At 39.2% G+C, this 14,186-nt stretch overlaps 2 protein-coding genes across 6 annotated transcripts; one reads left to right on the top strand and one right to left on the bottom strand.

Moving 5' to 3' along the window:
* Positions 1 to 1,494: 1,494 nt before the first annotated feature.
* Positions 1,495 to 9,384, bottom strand: LOC135211024 (retinol dehydrogenase 14-like). 5 transcript variants are annotated; one of them, XM_064244055.1, is made up of 10 exons: positions 9,247 to 9,372; positions 6,752 to 6,951; positions 6,177 to 6,269; positions 5,056 to 5,167; positions 4,762 to 4,889; positions 4,467 to 4,543; positions 3,874 to 3,982; positions 3,347 to 3,459; positions 2,753 to 2,842; positions 1,495 to 2,006 (listed from the first exon to the last, which is right to left on the bottom strand). In XM_064244055.1, exons 2-10 carry the CDS (start codon positions 6,921 to 6,923, stop codon positions 1,899 to 1,901), a joined length of 1,002 nt encoding a protein of 333 aa, XP_064100125.1. In that variant the 5' UTR covers positions 6,924 to 6,951; positions 9,247 to 9,372; the 3' UTR covers positions 1,495 to 1,898. The 5 variants fall into 5 exon arrangements, with proteins under 5 accessions (XP_064100125.1, XP_064100127.1, XP_064100126.1 ...); XM_064244057.1 differs by having other exon boundaries at positions 3,389 to 3,459; XM_064244056.1 differs by having other exon boundaries at positions 6,752 to 6,954; positions 9,249 to 9,336.
* A 1,552-nt stretch (positions 9,385 to 10,936) lies between these two features.
* Positions 10,937 to 12,880, top strand: LOC135211442 (myosin-2-like). Its single transcript, XM_064244750.1, has one exon. The coding sequence runs from the start codon at positions 10,937 to 10,939 to the stop codon at positions 12,878 to 12,880; it is 1,944 nt and encodes a 647-aa protein (XP_064100820.1).
* Positions 12,881 to 14,186: the final 1,306 nt, after the last annotated feature.

The raw sequence follows: 14,186 nt of genomic DNA, 5'->3' as shown, positions 1-14,186 counted from the left end.
AAGAAAAAAAATCCTCTACCCAGAAGATTTCAGCGACTCCGATTTCTCTTGTTAAGTTCTTTATTTCTGGGGGGGGGAGGGTGGACCGGCCAATCATCGGACGACTAGCAACATCTCCAAGGTAAGGTTATCAATGTAAATGCACGTTATTTTCATTATTTTGACAAAATTAAGCACGCCATTGTTATTTCCGCTTTGCTGAAGTCAGGGGACGATCAACACATCCGAACATTCACGTCCGCTAGAAGTCCACGTGTTCGAACGCAGTCCATGTGTTCGAGCAAACAATTTGGCCTTGACTTTAACCAATGTATTCTCGGAAATATTCATCTTGTTTAGTTATCAGTAAGGATATACGGGTGCCAGCCATATGTATGGACAAGTTATATAGGTTAGATATTTATAACTGTTAACTTACTACACAGGGGGGGTCCGGGGGGCGAGGGGGGCAAGCCCCCCGGCCAGGTAAGGACATGCAGACTTAGTTTGGTTAGGTCGGTTCCTTTGGTTAGGTAGCAATCAGTGTTAGTATACTATACTGGGGGGTCCAAGGGGGGCGAAGCCCCCGGCTAGGTAATGGACGTGGAGACTAACTATGGTTAGGTTGGTTCCTTTGGTTAGGTAGCAATCACTTAATATACTATACGGGGGGTCCGGGGGGCGAAGCCCCCCGGCCAGGTAAGGGCACGCGGCCTAAGTTTGGTTAGGTTGGTTCGTTTGGTTACGATCACCAGAGCTCCTACAGTTTAGTTGGAACAGGAGCTCCTACAGTTTAGTTGGGACAGGAGCTCCTACAGTTTCGTTGGAAAGGGAGCTCATACAGTTTAGTTGGCCACTGGTTTTTTTTTTTGCTAGGGGTTTCGTGGTTTTTATTGTTCATTGCCGTCGTTCGGTTAGCCTAACACAACGGGTGACGGGACCTCCTACATTTTTGTTGGTACGTGAGCTCCTACAGTTTACTTGGCAAACGGGTTTTCGTCTGCTAGGGTTTTGTTGTTTTTCCCCCCACCCAAAAAACCCCGGTTTCCCAATCCCGGCTCCCCCATTACCGTTTTCATTTACTCGTATGTACTCCCCCACCCACCGGTCAGTTTTCAGGAGTTTTATCTTGGTTAAGACTAAGATGCGCAATAGTTAGGCCTATTGCACCAGTAAAGGAAATCTTCTAATCTCAGATTGTTTAAAACCGAGTAGTAAATCCATCCGTGCTGACGTCTCCTGAATTTCAGGTTTACCGGTTTTATCATCTGTTCGTATATATTTATTTATCTATCACCTTTACCTGTAACACTCTCTCTCTCTCTCTCTCTCTCTCTCTCTCTCTCTCTCTCTCTCTCTCTCTCTTTAGCAGGCTGATTTCCCTTTCGAGATCTGAATAACGGAATATATATAAAAAAAATAATATATATATATATTTTATATATATATATATATAGTATATTATAATATATATACTATTGTCTAATTGATTTATAATAATAACACGACAGCCAATAAGGCCAAGTTTTTTAAAAGTATATTTTACAGGTCACGGAACAATTTCAGGCTGTGACAGAGATCTTCGGCTGTAGTGCTATTTTCGTAGTGTGTCAGAATACTTATACTTAAGAATAAAGCCTTAACTACATTCCAATAATGAACGAAGAACAAATCTAAGTAGAATAGTAACATTCAAACTTTCATTAAAAATTAACCTAGTTATCCAATATATCCATTTTCTGCTAAACCATTCCGGTCTCGGTTTTCTATACCTTATTGGATCCTAGACCGATGTAGACGGTGCCAGACCATAGCGATGTCTATTATTATGCATTTGAATTTTAGCTTCATATTTGATTACTCTCTCTCTCTCTCTCTCTCTCTCTCTCTCTCTCTCTCTCTCTCTCTCTCATTGGTGATTAGTAGTGCTTCTCATCTGGCTGTAGACCTACCAATCTCTCGCTGGCTTCCCAAACCTGCTTTGCTAACTCTTCGTTGTTGAGAAGGGCGTCTGCCGTAGAAGAGACCTGGAATTAAATATAAAGACTGACTTTAGACGAATAATAATAATAATAATAATAATTAATAATAATAATAATAATAATAATAATAATAATAGCGCTTATGTCATGAAATGTGCACAACTTTTCTGGCCGTTGCTGTATTAATTAGTGGTGGTCTTGGCGCTCCTCACTCTCTGACAGTCGTGGATTCGTCGTCACAGATTTTAAAATTATTTGCGTATCGGAAAGACTCTGAAAATAAGACATCTCATTAAATGAGCATTTCATTTTTATAGTGAGCACAAAATAATCATTTCTGGGACGTATCATGACAATTGAGTTTTTCTATTATTATTATTATTATTATTATTATTATTATTATTATTATTATTATTATTATTATTATTATTATTCAGAAGATAAACCCTATTCATTTGGATCAAAGCCCACGAAAGGGGTCACTGACTTGAAATTAAGCTTCCAAAGAATAGAGAGAAACAGGTCATTAGAAATACTGAGAGATGAGATCGTTTATTAGAAAAACAGATAAATAAACAGACCGATAAATAAATTTTAAAAAATATGAGTAAAACATTAAAATATTGTTATGTTGCGTATGCCTCGTGTCTGTTTGATTTCCACAGTGACCACACCAAATCTAGAAGTCTGTTCGTGTCCATAAGCCAATCATACTCCATAAAGGTATGATTCCTCGTCTGTTCACTTCTTACACTAATACTTCTTTTATTTTCCTAGACTGTAAAACGAACCTTGCACTCCTCGAAGTACTTTCCAGTGGTGGTCCCACCTTCCTCGGAGGCTGCTACGTATACAACAGTCTGTGCCCCCTGGACCTCAGTCTGGTTTGGAGAAAAACGTTGGACAAATGAATTGGAGACTTTGGAGTTGCTAGATAGACTGATCAGGCTAAGCACAGGGATGCCACTTTCGGCCATTCAATGCTCAAGACAGCGACACAAATGTATATATATAACAAGGAGTGATTTTGACCTCCAGCTTACTCGGGAGGTGAGGAAATGGAAGACCACAAATGTAAAGTCAGAAATATGCGGTCAAAATATGTGAGATTAGAAAACGTGAAATCAGAAAGCGTGAGATCAGAAAATGTAAGACCAGGAAATGAAATCATCCCAACGTGACAAGGCAAGAAAACGTGAGATCAAGAAAGAAAAATGTGAGATCAGAAATATTAGGTAAAAAGGTAAAAAAAAAAATGTAAGGCCAGAAAATGTGAGATCAGAAATATAAGGTAAAAAAAATGTAAGGCCACAAAATGTGAGATCAGAATACTTGAGATCAGAAAACGTGAGATCAGCAGACGAGACCAAAACCCAAAGACTTACTCTCCCCATGAAGGGAACACCCAACCTGACGACCGTCCCTACCATGAACCCTCCTGACTTGTCAAAGATTTCGGTGTGCACGAATCCCGGGTCAAGACAATTCACGACGACCCCTGACGGAAAAAATAAAAATAAAAAAAATTGAATGAATATTATCGTTCCCAAGTGACAATTATAATATATCCTTCTGTATTTGTGACGAATCTACTCAATTATGTAATAGGAATCAAAGGAATTACTCCTGGGATACTTGGTAAGGAAGTAAATTTTAATTTATTTGGTGTTTTTAAGCTGATAAAAGAAGCTGGAATCATAATCTCTCCATTTTTTTTTTTTTTTTGTTTTTTTTTTTTTTTTTTTTTTTTTTTTTCTAAAATTTGGACACTCTCCTCACTACGATGCCTAAGATCCAGATGAAAAACAGAACGAAGACAGTCTGACGGCCAGGCGGGGTTCGAACTCGCGTCTGGAACATCAGAATATCATTTCATGTAAAGGAAACGAAAGAGGAATCCATTTATTCTTGCCTTCATCTCTGGTGAGGTCGGCTAGTCGGCGAGTAAAGAGGACATTGCATGACTTCGACTGGACGTAGGATCTGAAGGATTGGAAGCCTCCTTTCTCGAAGTTCAGATTCTGCCAAAAAAAGAACAACGAAATTTGATGTGTCAAAGTAATTTGTATATTAGCAATATATATATATATATATATATATATATATATATATATATATATATATATAACATATATATATATATATATATATATATATATATATATATACACGAGAGCTTTCTAACATTTAGTTTCAGCTACACCACTTTGGATTTTTCACCATTTAAGTGGACTGTTGCTGTTATGAGATTTTTACTTATTTCTCTAGCGAGCCACTTCCAAAATCAAACGGGGCCACTTCTGGCCCAGGGACATGGGATCAGACGGTCCTAAGCACTGAACTACAGGGTCATATGCCGGCACTTCACTCACCCTTAGACAGGCAGAGCCAGGGGCAATGGACAACACATGCCGGACGCTTTCATTCTGACAAAAAAAAAAAAAAAAAAAAAAAAAAGGAAAAGTAATTCAACAATAATTTAGAAGCCTTGATAAACCTACTTACGTCCACATTCAAGGTAGAATTCAGTGCAGTGGAAGCCACCACGACTATGCGACTTGGTCTACTCTTCTTTACCAGACCTGAAGAAGAAGATGAAGAAGTAAAAACAGAATTCACGAAACAAAACCCATAACATAACACATCCTAAAATTCCTGTATCTTTAACTCGACGCGAGACAGCTTTTCTAGTCATCTTCAGGCTCTTCCAGACACCTTTCTTAACCCCCCCAAAAACAACATAGAAGTTTGAAGGCTTACTCCCAAAGTAAGCGGAAAAGCTTCGAGAGTAAATCCTTACCGAGCAAAATATTAGTTAGGAGAAAGTGACCGAAGTGATTTGTAGCCATTGTGTATTCCAGCCCGTCGTCTGTCAATATACGCTTGTCCAAGCCAGCTATTCCGGCGTTCAGGATCAGTACGTCAATCCTATAATAATAATAATAATAATAATAATAATAATAATAATAATAATAATAATAATAATAACTTGATCCATATTAGTAACCAGATAAAATGTAGTGAGTTAAGCATTGAAATACAGGTATATACATAGATACAGAAGACATATTACAAAAACTGACAGAATTCTCACCTTTTCTCCTCAGCCAAGATTTCATTCGCAAACTTTCGGACGGAAGCGAGTGACGAAGTGTCCACCTGCTTCACGTGGACATCATTGTTCCCAGTCGTGTTTCGTATGTCCTCTGGAGAGAGAGAGAGAGAGAGAGAGAGAGAGAGAGAGAGAGAGAGAGAGAGAATAAATGAATTAGCAGGCTTCTACGTAAGTGTGAGCACCTATTGTTCGTGCATTTTATGGAAACTATATTATTTTGCTCTCTTACCGATGTATATATGGTCTGGGATCTGAGAGAGAGGAGAGAGACAGACAGACAGACAGACAGACAGAGACAGAAAGACAGATAGAGAGAGAGAGAAAGAGATATTCACGTTCGTTATAAAAACATAAATATCAAGCAAAAATATAAGTTACTCTTCTGTACTGCAGCTAAAGTAAAGTTCATCGCTATTATCAATTATTTTTTCTTTATATATAAAAATGGAAAAGATTCCTTCAGTCTTATCTGATAATGTACTCTAGTGCACGGTGCTCTATGTATGCCTTGATATGTATACACGCACATACGTATATATATATGTATATATATGCGTTTTTCGAGTGTTTTGACGGAGGACAAATGATGATATGCGTAGTGTGTTTTTTAAGACTGTAATAACGAAATATCACAGTGCTAAGGTGTAACAAAACAAGTAGTGTTTGTGCTTTGAAAATCCCAAGCACATGACAGAATGGCGTACTGATGAGTTATTGGCAGTACATTCGAATAATTATTACCGATAGCCAGCAATATGCAGAGATTAGAGTAAGTGGTATATCTAGAAGAATGATAAGATAGTGAGAAGCCACCTTATCTCTTGACTGTAGCCTACTGGACCTAAAGAATGCTTTTGTCAAGAAGCCCCCTTATTTGTTCATTTATGATAATGGTTTTTTTTCTCTTTTTGATAAGTGGGGTCTCTCTGTATTTTTCTTTGCCTCCTCTTTCTTCGTCAAAATGAACACCATAATTTTCTTTGGGAGCTTAAGAACTTCAAGTCATTGGCAACTTTGGTGGGCTTGTTCCGTGTGAATTGGTTTCATCTTCTGAATAATAATAATAATAATAATAATAATAATAATTCAATTTTTCCCACCTGCAACTCTCGTGGCCTTTGGAATATTCCTGCATCCCAATATCACTCTCGCTCCTTTTCTTACCAAGTCTCTGGCTGTCTCCTTTCCTATGCCTGCGAAACGAGACACGACAAGGGGGTACATCAGTTCTTCTCTCTCTCTCTCTCTCTTTCTCTCTCTCTCTCTGAAAGGCGGACTCGCGCCACCGAATAACTTACAAAAGGAAGTCAAATTTTAAACAGTTGATAACGAGGTGCCAATTGGACACAAGATCATGACAGGGAAGTTAAAAAAAAAAACTTATTTATGCAACATTTCACCCATTCGATTCCTCCAATAACAATATTCACATGAACTACAATATTTCATATGTCCAGAATCGCATTTATCGCTTAAATCTATAGAGGGATATTCATGAAGTCGCATTTCAAATTGTAACAAAGGCAATTAATTTATCCCTTATGTTTACATCAGTTAAGCTGTCGCTTCGTTAAGTTTGAATGACGTCACGAAAGCGCATGCGCAGATTAGTCCCAAAATTCGTCGCTAGAGCAGGACAACCTTTCAGAGCCTCGTGGGAAGTGGGAACTATTACCTGCTGAAGCTCCCGTGATGATTACAGTCCTCCCTTCCAAACGGACGTGGTCCAAGTTAGCCACGGCAGCTTTTCGACGGTAGAGGATTCCTCGTATGTAGACCACAAGTAGCAGGAAGGCGGGGGCGAGGATTGCAGCCAAAGTGGCGTATCCAATCGACGAAATGTCCATGACTTCGCTCTCGCTGCCTTGGCTGAGACTTAGGTGAAATGGTAAATGGAAGGGCTATTATTATTATTATTATTATTATTGTTGTTGTTGTTAATTCAGAAGTTGGAACTCATTCCTCTGGAACAAGCTTCCAAAGAATACTAAGGTGACCATCAGGAAGAAGTAAGAGTAGGTAAAGGGAAATACAGAAAGAAGAGAGATCCCGCTTCATTAAAAAACAGAGAAAATATATTAACAGGAGGGAGATATTGACAAAAATGATAGTCATCACCTGAGCTTAATCCAGTCAAGTCTAGTCAGAGCTAAACAGGATACTACTGGTTTGAATTGAACTTTCCAAAATTGAACTTATATATAAGTTCAATTTGGAAAGTTCAATTCAAACCAGTAGTGTGTGTGTATGTATGTATGTATGTATATAATAAACTGTTACACTACCAGATCAGCCCGGCTTCATAATGAAACAAGTATACAACCGTTTGTACAATATGCATACTTTTAACTACTAGGTATACCCTGGATGAGTATCGTTTGTAACAGTTTCATACACCATACACTTACACCGTGTATACATACACCATACTCCAGACAAGGTGGTTTCAAGGCAAATTTGCAAAATGATGTAAGAGCCATTCCCACAATCACCCTATATCTGTGAATCGTGGGTGAATATATCACAGCGTTAGACGCATGTTACGTCCGTTGAGAATAAGCTCGCTCTCTCTCTCTCTCTCATAACAACTCACGCCCACAAACCCCCTAACCCCGTCACTCAGAGATGAGCGTGTCGCTATCTTACTTTTTTTTTACTGTTAACAGTAAGTGGTTCGATGATCAAGCACTTTCAAGGTCTCTCTCTCTCTCTCTCTCTCTCTCTCTCTCTCTCTCTCTTTCTAGCCCAGTATACAAAGGAATTTCAAGGTCATTCCCTCAAAATATTAACGCTTTTTATGGTTTCCACTTCAAGCACCCTGTTTGACGTGCGTTTTCTTCATTAAGTCTACATTATGCAATCAAGAATAATATAGGTCTACATCGTGCAATGAAGAATAACTTGTAGTAACTTGTTTTATTTTTCATTGCTTATATAGTTCCAAACAGAAACATATTAAAATACTCGTACAGTAGTTTGCTGGTTTTACATTCATTATTGTATATATAGTTCTAGTTAACTGAATATTACTGATCGAAATTGTTTTAACTCAGGAAGTGGAACTCCCAACAATAAAAATATCCGAGGAAAATGCAATTTTCAGGAAAAATGCTAAATTGTTTATTCAAAGACTGTGTATTTGTTTAAAACGCTAAGTTAAATGAATGCCTCTAATATCATATAAATACGTTTGTTCTTGGTATGTTGGCACAACTGATTTGATTCGTAATGTGGCATCCTTATATTTCTCTGTAGGTGGATCACAGCGATACCAGAAATAATCTGTTTCATCTGAATATCTTGAAAGATGTTTTCTCGCTCTAAGAAACTCATAAACTTCCAGATGACTGGATGGGAACGCCCAGCAAATGATACGAAACTGCGATGCCATCTTTCCACAGAATTATTAGTACAATTAAGTTTATCGTTTGTTCTTGCATACATATTCCACAGAGATATGCTAAAAGTGGGTTCTCGCGTCCTTGTCGACATGGCCTGCCAATATAGTGCTCCTCAAAGCCATCCAAAATCGGGAAACTCTCCTATGGCATAACATCATAGAGCTCTTCAAACGCTTCATGAACACAGGCCTCTATAATTCTTATTTTAAGAGAAAATTCATTATTGTCTTGATAATGTTTTCGTAAACCAAGCTCTTGTGTTTTTCTGTAAATATTTTGGCACAAATATTTTTACCAGAGTATTGTTTTCTTTCAAAATCGATCATAGCACTCGCAGGTGAGCAATTTGTTAAGGTTTTTACTTCTTGTATAAATCTGTTATAAGTTTTTGGCTCTTATCCGGCAATAGCGCAGTGTTGAAAGTAAATATATCCTTCACGATGCCGTTTCACCTGTCCTTTGTTGCTCTTCACAAACTCCATCTTTGATGTGTTGGAAAACTAAAGTGATATCCAAAATGAACTCTTTGTAAGAAAATTTAGTTACACTAACTATGTAAGTAGAAAAGTATATGGCCTTTTAGAAAAATGAGCAAACGGCTGTACTGTTATGACAGTAAAAGGTAGTTAATGGAGCTGTTAGTAAAAAAAAATAAAAAAAAAATTTTGCCTTGTTATAAAAACAAGCAAACGGTAGAAAACGGGGAATTCTGGCAAGGGAGATTTTGTCCTATGGGGGATTTTGTCCTCCGGGGATTTTGTCCTGATACCTTTTAGGAGTCCGTGTCAGCTTACAAATAATCCAGAAAGGTTTGGGAAGAAGAGGTTCGTCGACACTAACTGAATCTCAGAACTGAAACCTAGTCTGATACCGTCTGACTTAGGCAATGGCCCGGGATGTCCAGTTGCCAGTTAAGTACAGATTTCTCGAGAGATATTAGAGATGATAATAAGTCTTCTCTTTTGCCTTCTTTTCATTCCCATCTTTAGCTCTGAATGACAAAGGATGTCTTCTTTTATTTCCTAAACATACGGAAGAGACGGTTCTGATGATCGTGTATTTTAAAGACACGTAATCAGCGGACTATTTCTACATTGGCAACTCGTGTTGGTCTCCATATATATATATATATATATATATATATATATATATAATATATATATATATATATGTGTGTGTGTGTGTGTGTGTGTGTGTGTGTGTGTGTATGTATAAATATGAGAACGTTACCTGAATTACAAGTAACCAGAATTAGTTTTTAAAAATTGTTGTACTGTTATAGATTATTCTCTACCAACGCGCGCCCGGTACCCTCACCCACGCCCCCCTCCCCTCCCCCCCCATCCCCCTCCCTTGACCAGAAGGCCCCCACCTACGTAGGCATGCACGTACAACACCATCAGACTTACTACCTATATTATATATGTATATACGTAAATGTATACATGCAGCTACATACTATATTCTTCTCTCCGCTACTTTGACATTGGAAGGTTATATCAAATTGTGTTTTGATTCTCTTTACGAGAAGAAAGGAAGAAGAGGGAAAGCACGTGAGAAGAGAGAGAACTTTAGGAATCAACTGCAATAATAATAAAATAATAATAATAATAATATAAGGTATCATTTCTAGAAAAAAATAGTGTATTGGTATAGTATATACAAAAATACATACACACACACACACTCACACACACACACATATATATATATATATATATATATATATATATATATACATATATTATTATATATTATATATTAGACATTATTATTATTATTGTTATTATTATTATTATTATTATTATTATTATTATTATTCATTATTATTATTATTAGGATATCCATATATATATATATATATGTGTGTGTGTGTGTGTGTGGGTGTGGGAGAGTGTGTGTGCATAAATATATATCATATATATATATATATATATATAGATATAACACTGACTGTATTATCATTACTGTATTAATAACAATAAAGTTAAGGCGTCAAAAAATTTAATCCACAATACTAAATTTAACGTAAGTGAACTTGAGGACAAAAGGCAAAATGAAAAAAAAAACTTGTATCAGAAATCCGAGGAGAATATTGGACTGGAAAAATTGAGATTAATAATTTCAGTTGAAAGTTGAAAGGGAGAAGACAAGACAATCTCCTCCTACGAGAATTCCTACGTCAGAAGTAGGACTTCGTCAGTCAGAAGCTCTGGGAGCGAGCGAGAATCCTTCTCCATCCAAACAAGAAGAAGAAGAGGAGGAGGGATTTCTCGGAGCCGAGCTGGAGGAGCCTTCTTCGGATCGAAAGGATCCACCCGTCAGTTTCAAGAACTAGGACTAGTGACGTCTGTCGTATTTGGCATAACATAATCACGATGTTTGCTTCACTAATTGTAGCATTTTGCGCACTCACTTTAGTGGCCTGTGGATTGTTTCACTCAATTGTTGAGGACCTAATGATGCTTCTTTTGGCTGAAGGACCTTTGAGTGTACCACAGGATTTAGACTTTATAGCTGAGGTACTTGTTATTCCCGATATTATTGCTGATGAACAGAACTTTTGGACGCCAGGCAGAGCCGTTGCCATCACTTGTATGAGTGTGGCCTTGTTGGCTGGCCTGGCGGTGGCTGCTTACCAGAGATGCCGACGACTTGGAAATTACATTCACGAACTGGAAGAAGAAACTCAAGAAGAAAGAAACTTGAAGAAGGAGGAACGCCTGGACGAGATGACCCATGACATCCAGTTGATGGGAATCCAGCGAGGACGTCTGGACGCCAAGAACATGATGCTGGAAGACGTTCTGGAAAAAAGTAAGATCAAGGAAACTGAAATGGAACGCCTCTTGAACGGAGCGAAGGAACAGCTCGAGTTTCTACAAAATCAAATTGTAGAGAAAGATCGTCTGATTGAACTGAACGGGCTGGAAAGAAAAGAAATGGAAAGTCGACTGGAAGAAGAGGAGAAATCTAGAGGCAGAGACATCCAGATTCTGGAAAAAGAGAGGAATCTTTTCCAGGAGAAGATGGAAAGCGCTCTGAAGGAAGGAACAGAGCTGGCCTCACGATTAAAGGAAGCTGAAGCCACCAATCGAGTGTTGGTTTCGGCGAACGAAGGCTTCAACAAGGCAAATGACCAAATGCGAGACACTCTGGAAAAGAAAGAGAAGGAGGTCGACCAGTTGGAAAATTTGAAGGAAGCCTCTGCACAAGAAATAGCCGGTCTGCAAAAGAGGAATGACGATCTCGAGATGGAAATCGAAAAGAATCAGGATGAAAAGAAGAAGAACAGGGTTTTGAACGACGAAGTTCAGCAAATGAGAAACTGGGTTGCTGAACTAGGAGGTCTAAACGCTATGCTGGAGGAGGAACTGGCCAGTAAAGAACTAGAAATAAATTCACTGAAGGCTTCTTTACAAAATGAAGAAGCAGAGAATAGAATATTGAAAGAGGAGGTTCAGCAGATGAGAAACTGGGTCGCTGAACTGGGCGGTCAGAATGCTAAAATGGAGGAGGAACTGGCCAGTAACGAAAAGGAAATCAAGTCACTAAAGGATTCTTTAGAAAATGGCGAAGCAGAAAATAGTATTTTGAACGAAGAGGTTCAGCAAATGAGAAACTGGGTAGCTGAACTGGGCGGTCAGAATGCTAAGCTGGAGGAGGAACTGGCCAGTAAAGAAATAGAAATAAATTCACTAAAGGATTCTTTACAAAATGGAGAAGCAGAGAATATAATTTTGAAAGAGGAAGTTCAGCAAATGAGTAACTGGGTAGCTGAACTAGGCGGACAGAAGGCCAAGATGGAGGAGGAACTGGCCGGTAACGACCAGGAAATAAATTCACTAGAGGATTCTTTAGAGAATGAAAAGAAGAGGAATAGAAGTTTGATTGAAGAAGTTCAGCAGATGAAAAATTGTGAAGCTGAACTAGGAGGCAAAAAGGCCAAGTTAGAAGAAGAGTTACTTCATAAAGAACAGGAAATAATTTCACTGAGGAATTCTTTAGAAAATGGAGAAGAGACCAACAGAATTCTGAGAGCAGAAGCTCAGCTGATAAGAAACTTTGCAGTTGAAGTTGAAAGTGAAAAGGCTGAAATAAAGAAAGAGTTAGTTGAGAGGGACCAGGAAATAACTCTTTTGAAGAACTGTTTAGAAAATGAAGGAGAGGATAACAGAATTTTGAAAGAGGAATTTGAGCAGATGAAGGCGCAGCTGGCCGAATTGGAAGGCATGAATTTAGATATTAAAGGTGAAGTGACTCAAAAGGATAAAATGATAAAGTCCATGGAGAATGCTCTAGAGAACGAGAAGGAGAGGAATAAAGAGTTAAAGAAAAAGTTGCTGAAGCAAGTTGAAAGACTTGATCAAATCGTAGCATTCGCCCAAACCATGGACAAATAATTGTGCCGAGGATGACAAAAAAGGGTCACTTAAAACCTTCTGCCAAAGTTGGAGACTGTGAAACCGTCAAGTGATGCAAGATGGAAGGAATGAACATGAAAGGTGATGGATGCTGTTGCATCGTGTTCCAGAGGAGCTGTGATCTTCTTGGCCCATTCGATGGGCTTGACTGCAGGATGGGTGTTCATTGCTGCTCCCCCCAGCAGCAACCAGCGACGGGAGGTCCCCCCACCTCCCACACACCCATCCTGCAATCAACCTCATCGACTGTGCCAAGAAGATCGCAGTGCCTCTGGAACATGATGCAGCACCATTCAAAATCCTTCACATGGGCTCTTCATCAGGCATCCTTGACGATTCTCTCGTCTCCCTGACGAAAGCAGGAGGAATAACTCTCAGGATGAGAGTCAACAATTACCTAGAGGAAGGAGGACCAGCTCTCAGGATGAGAGCCAACAGCTGTTTGGAGGCAGGAGGATCAGCTCTCAGTTTGAGAGCCAACAGCTGTTTGGAGGAAGGAGGAATTTACCAAGCTGTTTGGAGGAAGGGCACTTCCATTTTGAGAGCCAACAGCTGTTTGGAGGCAGGAGGATCACCTTTCATTTTGAGAGCCAACAGCTGTTTGGAGGAAGGAGGACCAGCTCTCACAAGGAGAGCCAACCGCTGTTCGGAGGGGCACAGGAGCCCCCTCTCCTGCTGCATGATACCCTCTGGAATGGGTATCAAACCTTATTACATATCTGAGTGGCAAGCAACCTCTGGCGCGGCGTAAAAACCCGTAAGTTAATGCCTTCTACTCCATATGTGAATTGGGTTATGCACTGCAAGTTCCATCTTTTGTATATACTGCATGGCAACCTCTGGCGTGGCGTAAAAACCCGTAAGTTAATGCTATTGTATATATGCAAAATATGGGTCATGCATTGCATAATGGATTGAATACTTTCATATACTACTGTGGCAACCTCTGGCGCGACGTAAAAACCCGTAAGTTAATGCCTCATGTAGTATGTGCAAAATATTTGATCCCAGTGTGGCAGGGGGGAAGACTCCATCTTTCTTAGCTGGAGGACGAGCTCTCAGGATGAGAGCCAACAGCTGTTTGGAGGAAGGAGGATCAGCTCTCAGTTTGAGAGCCAACAGCTTTTTGGAGGAAGGAGGATCAGCTCTCACAATGAGAGCCAACCGCTGTTCGGAGGGGCACAGGACCACCCTCTCCTGCTGCATGATCCCCTCTGGAATGGGTATCAAACCATATTACATATCTGAGTGGCAAGCAACCTCTGTCGTGGCGTAAAAACCTGCA

This window comes from Macrobrachium nipponense, chromosome 4, assembly GCF_015104395.2.
Source record: "Macrobrachium nipponense isolate FS-2020 chromosome 4, ASM1510439v2, whole genome shotgun sequence".
Taxonomy (NCBI): Eukaryota; Metazoa; Arthropoda; class Malacostraca; order Decapoda; family Palaemonidae; genus Macrobrachium; species Macrobrachium nipponense.
Note: the sequence above shows the minus strand (reverse complement) of the source record. Positions and strands in the feature narration are given on the sequence as shown.

What these genes read in the sequence shown, in the direction of transcription:
- LOC135211024 (XM_064244055.1), bottom strand. Translation starts at nt 6,923, where the DNA reads ATGGACATTTCGTCGATTGGATACGCCACTTTGGCTGCAATCCTCGCC. An exon ending in CATCACGGGAGCTTCAGCAG is followed by an intron (nt 6,270 to 6,751) that starts GTAATAGTTCCC and finishes CTCGTTTCGCAG; the next exon opens with GCATAGGAAAGGAGACAGCC. An exon ending in AGTACTTCGAGGAGTGCAAG is followed by an intron (nt 2,007 to 2,752) that starts GTTCGTTTTACA and finishes ATTTAATTCCAG; the next exon opens with GTCTCTTCTACGGCAGACGC.
- LOC135211442 (XM_064244750.1), top strand. Translation starts at nt 10,937, where the DNA reads ATGATGCTTCTTTTGGCTGAAGGACCTTTGAGTGTACCACAGGATTTA.